The following is a 15912-nucleotide window of genomic DNA, read 5'->3' as shown; positions in this document are numbered from 1 at the left end:
CACTGAAATTAGTAAAGAGAGCAAGGAGGGACTTAGGAACCATAAATTAGGAAAATCAAAGACTTGCTAAGATGTGGGCAGGAGACCAAGGACAAGAAATAACAGAGTATTCAAAAAATGTTCAGACTTCATACAGCTTTTTGGAGATACAGTTCCTGTCCGTCCTTGTTTTTCAGGATGATCAGGTTGAAAATGGGGCATTATATGTGCATGTTCTGGATATTCAAAACTGTAGACTGTGTCTGAATCTTTAAAGTAGTGTGTAATAGTATGACTTTAGTGGGTACCCGATTTACTTAAAATTATTAGTCTAAATGTTTGTGCCTTATTACCAGGATTGAAAACAGAATAAAACCCTCTCAGTTTTCAAGATGATTTTTGAAGATTAATTTTTTTATTTGTGAAATACTTCAAAATTGGTGAATAGCAGTACAAAGCAGTGAAGATTTAAATGTTTACACAGCAGATTGAGGAGTTATGGAGAGCACTGCAGTCAACTCAATCCTTAATTGGATATGTAGGGCACTATGGATAAAGAGAGGGAAATTCATTTACCTTTCAAGAAGATGAAGATACTACTAGGAAAATTAAACTTACTGGAAAATACACTTGAAAATAATCTGCTAGAGGTTGATATTTGCTATGTGTGGAGCATAGTTACACTCTATTGGTATGGTACACACAAAGTATCCACTGACAATAAGATGAAATTAAATGCATTGAGAAGAACTAAATGAATCTTCAGAAGAATCTTCTAAGGAAAGGATCTTCTCCACCAAGTGTATTTTCCCCTTCAAGCAGGAATTAGTTTAGGGAAGTTAATTGCCCTACATTATTCCTGCAGTCAGAAGAGACCATTGCAATGACCACTTTTTGCTTCAATAGCCTTTAAATCTGTTAATTGTGCATCATCTTTAACAACTGAACAATAAGGATCCGGCAGCCTGTCAAATAACCAATTAACTGAGTAGCCTTCCCTCCAGTGTAATGATACAAATGTGAGTAGGTGGTAGCACTGAAGAAAGTAGCAATAGTAAAAGAGAGTAACTGAGGCATTATTTGTTTTAATCACAACTATAAATCTTTAATGAAGACGCACTTTGCAAAAGTGCTGAGTGGGGCTTCAAACTAAGATAAGCTCTTGTCTTGGTGGACAATAGACCCAGGACAGTTACAGCACTAGTTAAAATTCCATGAAAAACAAATTCTGAGAGTGCATCCTGATACAACTGACATACTGAGAAAGCTGGGCTCGGTTTGAAAAACTACAGTCACTTCAGCATACACATTTGCAGATGCTGTTCTTAATATAACTTTTCATTTCCAAGTCATGGATTCTCAATACTTTCTGCAAACTTACTCCCACTAGTATCTGTTTCCTGTCTTGAAATTGGCAGTGAGCTGGTATTTCTTTATTTGGGATTTGTTTTTTTATTTTTTGCCTGAAGTTATTTAACAGTTGTCTCACACTTGCATTGTAACAGAAAGCATCTTAGACTTGTAGTATCATCTTTATATTTGAGGAAGCCTTTAAAATTGCATATTCAAATAAAGATACAGCTCTTGAAAGAAGAAATACAGGAATAATGATTTTATTTGCCTCTTTTCTTTTCTTATTCTAGCACCCTCTATGCCACCATATGAACTTGAAACACCTTTGAATCAAACTGACAGCACTGTGACAGTCTTGCTGAAACCTGCACAGAGCAGAGGCGCTCCTGTCAGGTACTGAGGAAAAAAAACCTTTATAAAATTAAAAACCAAATTGATTGATTTTTTGAACATATTTTCTGGGGATTTGCTACACAGCAATCAGTGTCTAAATTCATGTCTGTATTAGCTCTAATTAAATTAAATAACTGAAGAAAATGAAAGTGCTTTGATGTTGAGTGTTCGTGTATTGTTTAAAGGATTTGATCCAGATGCAAGTGGCTTGTTCTTTGAAGATAAGGAACAAAGCCATAGTTCTGTTGTGTGGGTGGCTTCTTTAAGGTAATTGCTTACTGCAGTGTTATAAGTTCAAGGGCATATCACATTTTTTATGCTGAGCTACTGTCTTTAATATTCAGTCTTCTTGTTTACTCCATAGATTTAAGATAGTCAACTCTTACTAAGTCAGCTAGTTTAAACAGTATGTAGTGTAACATTCATAAAGTATTTACATTATTTGACCATGATAACAGAAATAATAATTTAAAAAATCAGCCTGAAAAACCAGTAGCTTGGATTCTGTAGTGTTATATAGCATCCATTAATGAATTTTCAGTTTTCAGAGGTTTATTTCCCTGCCAGATACATGGTACTGTGTAAATTCTTCATTGATTAGAATAAAAGATGCCTGATTTTCAGTGAGGAAGACAGAGAAATGGTTAGATTACTTTAAATGAGAGCCAGTAATGAGCTCAATACTCAATAAACAAAAACAAAGATGAGAGAAAGAGAGATTTTTCAGAGCTATAGGATGTTTTTCCTTTTGGCTAATTGTGTATCTTCCTTAATTCTTTCATTACTGTAGATAGAGCTTCCATCTGTACTGAGGGGCTATCAAATATTTGCATCATGATGCTGAAGTTTTTGATAATTTCTATTTGTCTGGGATATATGGATCTGGTATGCTCATGTATGCATGAATGAAAATAAATGTCCTTTGGGTTTCTTGAGAATATTAATATAATTAAGTGGTTTTTACTAATAACTATATATATTAAATGTATATAGATAGAAGATGTAGCACTTCAGGGAAGTCTGAACCACCCAAGGAAAAAAAAAGAAAACATGAGAGCGCATTTAATGAAACTGATTTAGCAGGTTGGATTAGAAACAGAATGGTTTGATATTTGTCTGACTTTATCTCACAAAGCAATAGTGTAGTTCTTCTGAATTGAAGCATCTGGATGAAAATTATGCAAGTTGGAGTTGTTGTTTAAACATGAACGTATTAGGCTGTTGATAAAAAAATGGTTTCATTTCTTTTATCTACATCATGAACTAAAGATGATTGGCTCCTATAGCAGTAGTGACATATCAGAAACTTCACTGACAATAGAAAGGAGCTCGTTAGGAGATGAAAGTGTGCCAAATAAGTGGATGAGTGGTTAGGGAAATAGGAGGAGAGATTTAAAGTGGCGTGAAGCTATAGAACTGACAGATGAACACACAGCAGCAAATTTACTGAGGTCCTTTGCAACAGGTCTTAAAATAAAATGAATGCTGACTGCAGACTTACAGTGTAAATGCTGAGTGAAGCAGACTGAAAATGAAAGTGAAAAAGAAAATAATTTCTTAATACATTTAACATTTTATAGTACATTCCGCTCCCAAGCACACTGCTTGCAAAACACATTCTGCATATGGATTTTATCATCTTAATCTGTATTCATTGGGTGTTAAAAGTTTAGTCATACTTCATTTATCCGCACCACTAGGCAAGATGCCTTGTCTATTGATTCTGCTACAGCTACCGGCTTGGTTAATGCAGATATTTGAAACTGCACTAAACTTGCAGTGTAAATGACTGCTGTTGTTTTATTGATCAACACATCAACCATGACACATAAAATTCTTCAATTCCTGAGATGGAAAAGGAGAGCACAGATTCTACCATTCAAGTCAACAAAGCTGATACCTGAGGTCATTCGGAAGTCCAGCTTTGTTTCTGTGATTAAGTTCTGTTTCTCTTCTTAAATAAGAAAAATCCTGACATTTTATGCCACTTAGAATCTGCACACAACCAGCACAATATCAAAGGAGCGAAGGGGTAATGCTGATTCTTTAAATGTTGATTCAAAAATCAGACTCAGTGCAAATGTTCAAAAAGCTCTGTTTACAATGATAAAGTACACATTAATCATGAAGGCCAAATGGCATTCCAGGTTGTTTTAGGATTCATAAGACTGGACATGATTGAAATGTATTTTGTCAGATTTTTAATACAACAAACACTGCTTGCTTTGTCTCCAATTTCAGGTTCAGCATGTTTTATGGCTGTTGCTGTCTTTATTTCAAGGAGATTATTTTGGAATTATATATGTTTAAAGTAGTAATGCATTCAGTAATGATGAGTGTATGCACTTCTTTAGCAGCTGGCAAAGCTATTTTGATTTTTAGAATGGTTGTAATTTGCAAGGCTTAAATGAAACAAATAATGTTTAATTTAAGGTGATGGCTCTGTGGAAATTGTGTAATATGTCATACTGTGGATGTTCTCTTTTTTCAGGTATTTGAATTTAAGTGTCAGTGAAGTTCTGAAGAATTTACATAAAAAGCATACAAATGCAAATATTTTTTCTATGAGGGCTCTTCAACATCTGTTGAGGAGGGACTGACTCTTCCAAGTCAATACCATTTGTATATGTTATTTCTTCAGGGCAAGTTAGCCTAATGTCTAGAAGACTCAGGGGCCAAATTTTCTGCAAATGTGTAAATTGGTCAGTGCCTTATACTTAACTAAGGAATGCTAATTTATTGCAAAGATCTAGCTCATACACAGGGATGAGAACTGTGATGCTCGGTGACTGCATGCATTTAGTGCTATTTATACATTCATCTGTTAGAAAGAACTTTAGATAGTTTGTCACATTCCATTATAAAAGGTCCTTGTGACCTCTGAAGAAGTTTTCTTGCAAGCTTTTAGCTTCGGCAGGAGAAGTAAGTTTTCTTTGTTGCACCTATTTCTGTTCAGTCTCGCTGTGATAAAGGTCTTGTATTTGCACTTCTTTTATCTGTTTACATAAGCAGCAGAATGTTGTCCCCTTACCACCCTCTTCCTGCTATTCTGTGCCACATCCTCAGAAAGCTTTAATAGTAAACATCCCAAAGATTTTGGCTCAAATAACACTGGAACCACCTGGTGATAGCAAGCCTCTGTGAGGAGCAGACTGGGGAAAGGAGAAAAAAGGGTAAGAAAGAAGGCAAGACCATCCAGGGTCTACTCTGCCTCAGGATCTCTTTCTTATATTATATTATTACAGAGTTTGGCTCAGCTGGATTTGCCCCATTAAACTCTTCTGGCCAGTTAATGGCCCATTCACCCAACCTTTCTGCTTTCACAGTCATCACAGACATTTGGTACTTTCCTATTGCAGTCTGGAATGAAAGAACAGGATGACCCAATGTGTCAGCTAGCAAATCCCTGTGGATGCAATACTTGGCATTTGGGATGCCAGAGTACTTCCTGCTCTATGTGGGATCAGTCCAGCAGCATCTGGGGCTGCAAAGCCCAGACAGGATGAGGGAGAGCTTTGCAGCAATTGCCAAGTAGTATAATTTAAAAGTACCTTAAAGAAAACATGCAGAAGGAAGCAAATAAACTTTGAATTATGTGAGTTGAAAGCTAAGAGTGTTTTAGAGTGAAGGCAATCTGTGTACTCTCCATGCATGCCCTTTATCATCTGTTTGTCCAACTTCTTCAGCTTGCATAAATGAGAACTCTACTGGGAAAACAGAGCAAACATCTCTTTACTTAAAGTGCTTAATTTTGAAATGTACTTTTAATCACTCTAACCTGAAGAAGTAGCATATATTAGATTTCAAAAGGCCATAATAAGGTATTAAGTATTTTGCAGTACAACTGGAAACTACCACAGAAATTTCAAACCACGTTACCTAAAGTGATAAACACTCCTTTCTACTACTTCATCAGAGGGACACTTCATGAGATGTTCAGATTGTTCTAAATTTTGCAGAGATTTGCATTTCTTACTAGCCTAAGCCAGAGCTTTAAAGGCATCATGTAAATACTTTGTTCATTGTCACAGCTGGAATGAAGGTTATCTGCACATGGTCCCTGGAACAGGAGCAGCATGATTCATGGGAAATTGAAATGGTGTATAGAAACCTTTGTCAGCCCAAGTCCGAGGAGTACTTAATTCTGTATGTGGCTTAGCCATTTCAACAGCACTCAGAGTGTAATAATTTTTAAATGAATGACAGAGGACACCTAATTCCTACCCACTGACAGTAGTAGGAAGGAGTAAGTTAATCTGAGGAGGTCACCTTAAAATGCAAAGGTTCTGATTGCAGCAATTCCCCACAGAACCACCTCGTGCTATGCATGAATCAGAGGTCACCATTGCCTTCCCATCCCTGCAACACACATTACAGGGCAGGAGGATATGTCTTGGGGCCTCATCTCTTTCCTTCAGCATGACTGGTGCTGTGAGGATCAGCCTTCTGCATGACTGGCCATTGTCTGTGCTCTGCCAGCCTTCCTTGTAGGCTGGCACCAGGCATTGGCACTCTAGTTAGGTCATGTAGCACTGTTCACATGCTTCTATATGAAGGAATGGGATCATCTGAAGCCTGAGAGAGCTTTTTCATGATCCTCCAATCTGACAGACATCCTTCCAGAAAAGCCTGCCTACTTTTATTCTTGGAATGTACTGTCTTTACAAAAGTCACTCACTTGGTCAGGAGATCAGCAGATTTGTTTCACTGGCAATCAAGAAATCCAAATGAAAACTCGCAAGCTAGCCAGGCTTTTGGAAACACAAGCAGATATCACTGGAACTCAGAAAGCAGCAGGGCTTCAAACACTCTGAATACAAAAGTTGCAGGGTACTTTCCATAACCATGAAAAGTTCGTGAGACATTTGCATTGCTGTTATGAATACGTTGTAGCCCCAGGCCTGGGACTCAAAGTTGCAATCCACTTCTCAAAGTTCTGGTATCTCAGTCAGAGTTTCTGTGCTGCACAGTAAGAGTGCAGCAATAATTCCTGTGCATGAATTTGAAGGCAGACATCAGGAGTATAATTATAAATGCAGGATATGTGAACAAATGAGTTTTGAAATGGGAGAATGCTGACTGGCATGTTAGTGTTCTGTGTGGGCAAAAACATGGCAACAGCACATGCAAATAAAGACATTGCAATATCTGCATTTTCACTGTGTCCTCTCACAATTCCTGCCTTCCAAATTATGTAATGCTAGCATGTTATTGCAACTTTCTTCTATTCCCAGTGGCGTTACATGGTAACATAGTAATGAGAAAAAAAATCCTATGATTTTTTTTTCTCTGAGCTGAGAAGAGAAATATCAGAACTGTGCATAAATCAGCAGAATTTGGAAAGCTTCCCAATGAAACAAAAAGTGAACTCTGGCTTTTCAAGAGCTCACAGATAAAACAGTCTGGATACTTGGTGGATTTATGATAAAGAAATGGTTATGTTGAAATAATACAACTATATGAGCTCAAGTAGCATTACTAACTTACTAATATTCTGAAATTCTGTGTTCAAAATACAGCCTTTCAAAACACTGTGAGACCACGGGATCTAAAGAACATGAAGGGAACTTACTGTCCATGCTTTAATTTGCTTGCTGTGAGCATCCTTTCTATTGCTTAAGGGTCTGTAAACATAAAGGCCTGAATTGTATCCTGTAGGGTCAGCTCTTTCCAAATCACAGTTTTACAACCTGTAAGGCAGCCAGTAAACTTGTTTGAGGATGTCTGTGGTAGAGAAGGGATTGGGTTTTATTAATGCCTATAATTGTCACTTCTTTATAGCAACAAGTATAATTATTTACAGCAGAAGGGTCAATTTCTTTTTCATTGAGGGAACAGTGCAGTAATTGCTTATGCTGTAAAAATGCTGTAATTCTTTTTTGTTATGCAGTAGAACTTGTCCTTGGATCTTTTACTGTGACTTGAGCTTGAATTTATGGTACCTGTTGCCTGGACATGCGTGGTGCAGCTTCACATGTCCTGTTAGTTTGTTCAGAAATTTCCATGGTGCTTTTACTGTGACTTCTCACATAGTCCCTGGGTAAAATGAGTATTGATCCTTGATTTCTTTAAGTACTAATTTGTGTCACTGAGAACCCAGCACATAATAACACCTGTCATTTAGAAATTAATAGAAATTAATCCATAATAAATAAAGCAAGATAGAGCAATTTGAGAATAAAAGAGACTATAGAGTATTCCATATCTCTGAAGAGATTTTTCAGTTTCATAATTTACTAATACTTTCTCACAGATTTTGGTTATAATTAACACCTTAAAAATTTGCTGCACTGTTAGTAGGCTTTGCTCTTTTTTTTTTTAACCTTCCTTCTACATGCTGACCTTAAGTAGGTTGCAGTGGAGACCATATTTTTGGAAAATTCCTAATTATTGTCTTCTCCATATTGCTTATCTCTCATTCTGACAGCGTGATAGTCCAGTTCAGCTAGGCTAGTTCTTTGCTAACATCCTCTGGAGCACTGGGTTTTTCCAGCCTCCCTCATGAAGACTTTCATGAAGACTAGCAACAATTCCACCAGTGAATCATAAGCTCTTGGAGCTCACACCTGTTTTGCTGGCTCTGGACTGCCAACTTCAGTCAGAATTGATAAAATGTGTTTTTCTTAAATCTACGTACTGAACTGAACAGCTTGATCTCTGAGTATGCAAGAACAGAACAGTCATTTTTTCACAATCCCTCTGGGAGGAAAGGCTCAGATTAACATACTCAAGCTCAGACTTTAGGTGTGCATATTTACCAGTGAAATTTGTGTGCCCAGTACCATTCTCTTGTACTGAGGCCAAGTGGCTAAAATCGGGCCATATTCATACTGCAGTGCTCCCAGGCACTAGGACCCCTTAACAAATTGCCATTTGGGAATGGTCCCTGATTCATGTCTAGGAGTTTTGGGGAGAGTGGTAGCTGGCTGGTGCCTCAGCCCTGCTGCGGATCTTTCCAGTGATTTAACAGGGACAACAGTGTTGCATATGTAGCTTAGGTGGATTTTAAGCAGCTTGGTGTTAGCAAGTCTGAGCCACCAGCGTGTTCTCAAGTATCATTATGTTTTCAGTAAAGCAGTAGAAACCTCTAACTAGAAGTACAAAGTTCCTGAATATACTCTTAGGCAAGCAGGAGACCTGAAGTCCATGTTCTTTCCTCATGGGACTTCCAATGTGCTATAATTTAGATGGTAGTTAAATAAAAACAGAAATAATGGACAGAATAGCAGGAGTTTCCATTTGATTAGACAGGTTTCTTCATGCTCTCCTAGCTCTCTGATTTTTTTTGTATTTTTGTTTTCATTCTAGGCCAGCCTCAGCAGGAGACCACAGTAAGGCTATACAAATGGTTGGGGTGTGGGAGCAGTGTGGTAAAACCCCCTCCATTTGAAAACAGGGTTTAACCCCAGCCTCCAGTTTCTGAAAACCTGCTTGTGTTGTTAGATTATTGTGGAAAAAGATGGTATGACTGTCACATCTCTCATTAAAGAGCTCAAGTCTTTCATGTCTTAAGCAGATACAGACCTATACAGTAAAGCCCAGATAAGTGCGTTTTAGGTCTTTAAATGTAAGCATGTACTTCTCGCTCAGTTTAGGAAGTTCCTCAGTTAGGGCTGCATTGGTCATCCCGTATGGACAGTATGAGAGGTACAAGCTAACCTTCATGTCAGAGAAGCCCTTTAGAGTTGTAAAATGATGTGTTTCTTCCACTGAGTGTGTAGGGGGCTCAGATGTCTTTCTGAGTTCTTGCCTTGAGAGAAGGAGGTGTTTAATATAGAGACCATAATGAAAGAATTGTGACCATCACTGGAAATTACCCACATTGCATGATTTCTGAAGAGGTACTCAGTTAAAACACACCCAAGTTCAAATGCACAACAACCAGAGCACTCCTTGAAAGTGTAAGAAAGAAATGCTGTCACTCTGTGCTTACTGAAGTATGCTGGGGATTTGTTTTCATTTTACTGTGCTCTGTGGAAGGATTGAAGAGGGAGTATGTGAGCCAGCTATCTTTCCCCCAGTGGTTGTTGAACAGGATTACATGGGGATGTACTTGGTGGAGATGTTTTAAAGTAATTTTCTGACAGTGTTGCACAGTAGCTGTGTGTTAGTTTGTAGCCACAGTGCTGAGTGACCCATTCTAAATTCCTGTCAAACTGTGGTTAGGAATTGTCAGGCACATATAACCCATTGCTGTCTCTGGGAGCTTTCACTGCTGACCTTAATATGTATTATGTGTGTGCACTTCCCATATCCTTGTCCATGTGAAATTAGATTTTCCACTGTAGCTTATCATCTTACCTCAGTTATTTTCTTTGTCTGAAGGTTTGAATCCTATCAGTATTTTTACTGTCAAGTTCTAGATTCCAAATTTAGGTGTCCCAGGTAAAAAGTATGGTGTCACTTTTGGTCTTTGTTCACTCATTTGACTAAAAGGCGGTCAAGTCAGTCTTGCAGGTCATACTGGAAACCCTGTCTGCTTGGGCCCTGTTAGTGCTGAAGCCTTGGCAATCACATCAGTCAATGGTTTCACATCAGTCTCTCTGCTTTCTAGCTATGCCGTTTACTTTGTATTTTTTGTGGTTCTCAAGACTCAGTTCCTTTTCTTTCATAAGTATTTAAATTGACTCTGTATTTTTAAGTGGTTCATAAGAGCTCTAAAACAGAGACTATGATATAAATACATGTTCATTGTGCTGTATAGTGAAGACTGAATTATCAACTGAGAGGTGACTGAATGACATTCTGCATGTTTTGTTTATAGATCTAAAATATAAATATAAGACATTATAATCCCTTTGACAGTAATCCTGCCTGCAGCACTGGATTGGAACATTGCATGGAAAGTATTGAATAGCCTTCAGGATGAGATGCAAAGTTTGCCTTTTATGAGCTAATAACAAGGATGCATGATGTAAGATAGGGGCTCATTTTTGGAAATAACATGAGAACAGAGTGTGTATGGACGGCTTACAGTACAACTGTGAATCATCAAAACACAGCATGACTGTGAAATAGGCAAATAGACTGTACTCAGCCAGTGGGTTTCCAGAAAAGGTGACAAATTATGAACTCCATTGTGCAAGGCACTGGCAGGACCTCATGTGAACTCCTATGCCAAGTTCTGATCTACCAAGAAACACCAATTTACTGGCAATTTACTTTTACAGCAGTGGAATGTTTTGGCATAAGTGATCAGGGAAAACCTGTGTTATATATGGAGGAGCAAGAGAACATGCCTTGTTTTTTGCCTAGCCAGTTAAGGCCAAGAGAAGAAATGGTTATTTTCTAAAAATGCATCAAAGGAATAAACTTCAGAGGGGAAGGAGAGCAATTTCAATTCAGAGAGAGCATATATATAAACAGGTCAAACATAAATTCTCTACCCAGTGGTGAATGAAACAGGTATATATACCTGTCAGGAAGGCAGTGCTAGTTAAAGTCACACAGCACTATGGCGCCAAAAGTATGTTTTTCAGTTTTCTGTACATAACAACCCCCAAAAGAGCACAAACTTTTGTCATGATTCTCACATCCAAGTTGTCTGAGTGACAAGGAGCAAAAAGTCATCAGGGTTTTTCTAATAATTCAGGTTGCAACACAGTTAATGGGTAGCACTTTAATTGCCTTTTCAATAGATTCTTTGACAGTGGTGGATTTTCATACTGTCATTGACCTAAAGATTTTTTCTTCAGTATTGTGCATTTTGGGTAAGTTTGTGTGAGCCCTTCATTCACTAGCAAATACTAAGTGGCTGCATTTTAAAATATTCTGTTGCTGATGCTTTAATATATGGTGGAAAGACTGTGGTTTCCAAAGCAAAGTAATTTGGGGCAATTCGTGACTCTCACTATAAATAATATTTGATTGAACCATTCTGTGTGTACTAAAGTGTTTTGATCACTCATTGCAAGCGAACAAGTAAATGCTTTTATTTGATACTAAGTAATGTTAAAAGAAACAAAAGGATAAAGAGTGCTACATGGAAAGAGGAAGAAAAGCTATAGATGCACTCCAAGTGAAACATTGTCATTCCCAACACTTGATGCTGAAGGAGTATTCATTTTACTGAATATTAACATGAAAACTTTCTGTTATACTGTTCGTTTAAGTAGGAAAGGAAATCACTGGCATTTACAACAGGCATCATGACTTTAAAGCATTGCTAAGTAAAAGCTAATCTGCTCAACTGGATTACATTAAATGACTCAGAGAAACATTAGAGTCACTTACTGGGCTCTACAACTGAAAGCAGCAACTCTTTAGTCGGGAGCAGCATAAATGCTTCAGCCTAAAATAGCCTCAGAGAGCGGTAGGATAGATGTGTAAGGCATTATAAAAATGTCGAATTTAGGGAGAAAGTGCCATGGGGAAATCAGATGAGGACAGATGAATTAACTGCATTCTCACATCTAGAGTTGAAGCTGTTTTCAAGATTAGCCTCGCAGGGTAGTAGAAGCACAAGGCCAAAATCTCATCTGTATTTAACAGTTGTGCTAATACTGAACTGTGCAGAATCTTTTATCTACAGCCAGATTTCCTGTGGGAAGAGCTGTACAATGTCATGCTGCCAAGGTTTCTATGCCACCTAATCCTACCAGAGTCATTCCCAGTGCAGGGAGGAGGAAGAGTTATACCTTCACTGACAGAATAGAAGGTCAGCCTTGTATTTATCCACAGAAGTCCTTAGAAACCGGGGACGGTGCCACAAAAACTGACTTGTTTTCTGTGTCTGCCTGCATCATTCTGCACTGCTGATTAAAGTGCCCTGCAGAGCCTTTTTGTAGGGAAGAAAGAATGAAAATGAACACAGTAATCTCCGTTTCCAAATTGCTGGACCGGAACCCCCACTGCATTAAAGTTGTGGAAAGAGACGATAGCATTGAGAGGCGAGAATTCTGTTGTGGTTATTTTTGCTGTGGTCTTGCTCTCCTCCAGCAGAGCCGGCAGGAGAAAATGTGCCTGTGCTTTGGGTGCTTAAGTGATAATTCTGGCTTCTGCATCTCCAACTGAAGCACAGGCATGTGCTGCTTCCCTCCAGTTTTCTTGTGAAAACAAAGTATCTGGCAGGAGAAAATGGGCAAATGAGACCACATCATAAAAGACAGTAGTGGATCTGTTTGAGCTAGTCTCTCCATTCTCCACATTGTATCCCCTCATTGAAAAGATTAAAAACTTCATATCCACTGTGAGTGCTTTAATGAGCAGTAAACAATTTTCAAGCTTTGAATCAAAAAAACCTGTTGAAATTGGCTTGTGCATCCAGTCAGCTGCCTCAGCAAATATTTTTCTTCCTGTGCTGTACACAAACCAGCAGATTGCAGAGCATCCTTGAATAAAGGAAGAAAATCAGCATTCTCCCTCTACTTATAAACTGCTCATTTTAATACTTCTATTTTCTTAATTCCCCAGCTTAATTCAGTAGTGAATTTCCAGGGCACAGCTTTGTAGAAGATGTAGAATATGCAGTGTAGGACATGTTTAGTGTTAACAATGTTATTATCTCCTGCTCTAAATCTTACTTCTTAATTTCAGTGTAATAACCAGGTTTCTTGATCAATTTGCATCTACATACTCATTTACATTCATAAATAAAAGCTCTTTAACTGGGCATAGTTATGCACATGAACATTGGTATGTTTGTAGAATGTCCACACCTCATGCACGCTCTCCAGGACATAGTCACAGCATTGCTATTGTTTACTAGAAAATATTGAAGCAGAATATCACTGACTTGTAGTCAGTTTTTCTTAATAGAACTACTTTATAATTTATAAAATTTAAAAGGATAAATGCTGAAGATACTGCAGCATATGTGCAGATCTTGTTGTGATTTTAATCCGTAAGCTGTATGTTTTTCTTCCCTTTTGCAAACTGCATTTTCTGGAAGTTTGTGGAAAACAGGATGAAAACCACTGCTCTAGGAGGCAGCATCACACATAATATACATAATTGGGTGTTGAATACAAGAGACTGAGCAATAGTATATCTTTATCATTTATGTATGGATTTAGATCTGAGGGAATGTTCCTATTCCTTAAGAATACCACTTTATTTCTCAAGGTATTTTTTTTATTACTCTTAAAATTTGACTTTGTGTAGCTGCTGATCTTCGTGGCTATTGAGGAAGAAATCTCTTGTTTGCAAGTGGCCCTGGATTTCTTTGAAAGTAGAAATTACTCAGGCAGGTTCTTGCATAAAGACTGCTGCTTTTTTCTGTTACTCCACTCCTTTTAATTCCAATAGAGTATTTTATTGTATTATATCCAGCTACTCCAAAGACTGTAGAGTGAAAACAACATAGTATAATATTTATTTAAAAACAGATGCTTGAATCTCAAAATTATTTAGTGGAAATTATATAGCACATTCATCCCACGTAGACTTAAAGGATTGTCTCTATTACGTGGGAATTGTCCTTCCTGTTTTCTTGAGAATCCAAGTAAACAGGTCATTTCAGACCTTTATAGATCTATTTTCTACATCATTCGTGAAGACCGGGTAACAACATTGCATCATTTTCTATAATAAGAAAAATACCTAGTTTGTTTCTTCTTTGCACCCTGCCTCACATAGCCGGATGGAGCCAGGTGGAATCGATGGTTTGGGTGCCATCAGCAACTTTGCTGGAGCTGAAAGTGTGTTATAGAGAATCTATGCATTCCAGTCATAAGCAATTTTCAAGCAGTAGTGAGCTGTCTTTGAGTACCAGAAAGTCAGGCATACACTTTCAGAAATGATACTTCTGATTCTGGTAAAATGGGCTGTGTGATCTCACAGACTGTTGTATATTTGTTTGCATGTGTTCAGACTCCTGGAATTTTGTTTCTTCCACATTGGCCTGTATTTCAGTACCATTGTGCATCAGCATTTTCTTTCTCTGTGACAGATTGAAATGAAAGGATCAGTCAGCCCTGACATGGCTTTCCATTTTAAATATTTCCTTCAGATCCCCTCTAACTTCGTTCTTTTTTAGACTAAATTATTTTAGACAGTTTTGCTTTCTTTAATTTCCTTTAAACTGTGACAAGACTTTACTCCATCTTCCATGCTTTCCTGTTGTTCTATAAATTGGCCTTGGCAACCTGAAAACTAGTGAGTTAAATGGTGTAATATTGGCTTATAAAAGCACTTTGCTTGCTGTACCAAGATACTTTTATCTCATACTTATGAACTTCTCATTTTTCTGTGTTCTTTTTAAAAAGAAATTAGGCAAAGAACATAAAGCTGATTAAGAAGCTTTGAAATGGTCTTTGGATTGTTCCAAGTATCATAAATGTAAATTCATTGAAAGTCTGTTTTCTGGCTTAGTACCAAAATATATTGCCATAGTTCCAGCAAAATTTGTTGAAATAGAAAACAGTGTTAATAGAGAACACAGTTCCTCAGACAATGACAATCTTATTTTATGATCTAATAGCACATTTTAGCCTGCAGTAATAGATAAGATTTCTTAGTTCTTACGATCCGCTATTAAGCATAGGATTTCAAGGTCATATTATTTGATTTGGGCTAACTTTGGATCACAGTTGTGCTTGTTTGCAATCTGCTCACATTCTGTTAAGTCTTTGGTAATGCATCTGACTTCACACTCGGGTAAATCAAACAAATGAAGAAAAATGTATGTATTAAGGAATCTTAAAATAACTTATATTCCTGCTGGTGTTTTTAAAAAACAAATAAACCAAAAAAGAGGCTTTCTAAGATGGTATAACCACATCTGCTACAGTTTTGTTATGAGAACTGGCAATCTGACTGAAATGAAGACTTCTAGAATGATCTGCTAATTCTTGCCACCGTATAAGGTGATTGTTTTGCATACCATATATGATATCTAACCTTTAATTATGACACAATTGCTGTGTCATTTTGCTTTTTACAAATTTCTAATTACTAAATTTCAGCGACATCAAAGAAAAAAATACTCAGATAAAGAAATCTTTAAATTAGTTAAGTAAAAAAAATTGGCAGCAAAAATCTTTCATCTTGACCTAATTTACTTGAAATTCTATGCCTGATGTGAAGATTAATAACAGGTGGCCTTTTAGGGAGCACTCAGCTTGAGTCTAATGTTCTAGTTGTTCTTTTATTATCCCAAACATCTATAACTAAAGGATTTTTTTCATCGTGCCCTTTGTTCACAATATGGGACTGTAATTGAGTTCATATTTCTCACCCAACCTTTCA

General features: G+C 37.4%; 1 protein-coding gene across 9 annotated transcripts in view; it reads left to right on the top strand.

The window, feature by feature from the left end:
- Positions 1-15912, top strand: part of PTPRM (protein tyrosine phosphatase receptor type M) — a 445877-nt gene that overhangs the window by 239269 nt on the left and 190696 nt on the right. For all 9 annotated transcript variants that reach the window (XM_085052574.1, XM_085052569.1, XM_085052577.1 and 6 more), the window contains exon 11: positions 1623-1725. In XM_085052574.1, coding sequence (XP_084908700.1) covers positions 1623-1725 — 103 coding nt within the window. The remainder of the gene's footprint in view (positions 1-1622; positions 1726-15912) is intronic.

This window comes from Lichenostomus cassidix, chromosome 2, assembly GCF_008360975.1.
Source record: "Lichenostomus cassidix isolate B80296 chromosome 2, HeHo_3.0, whole genome shotgun sequence".
Taxonomy (NCBI): domain Eukaryota; kingdom Metazoa; phylum Chordata; class Aves; order Passeriformes; family Meliphagidae; genus Lichenostomus; species Lichenostomus cassidix.
This window is presented reverse-complemented; position numbering and strand designations above follow the sequence as displayed.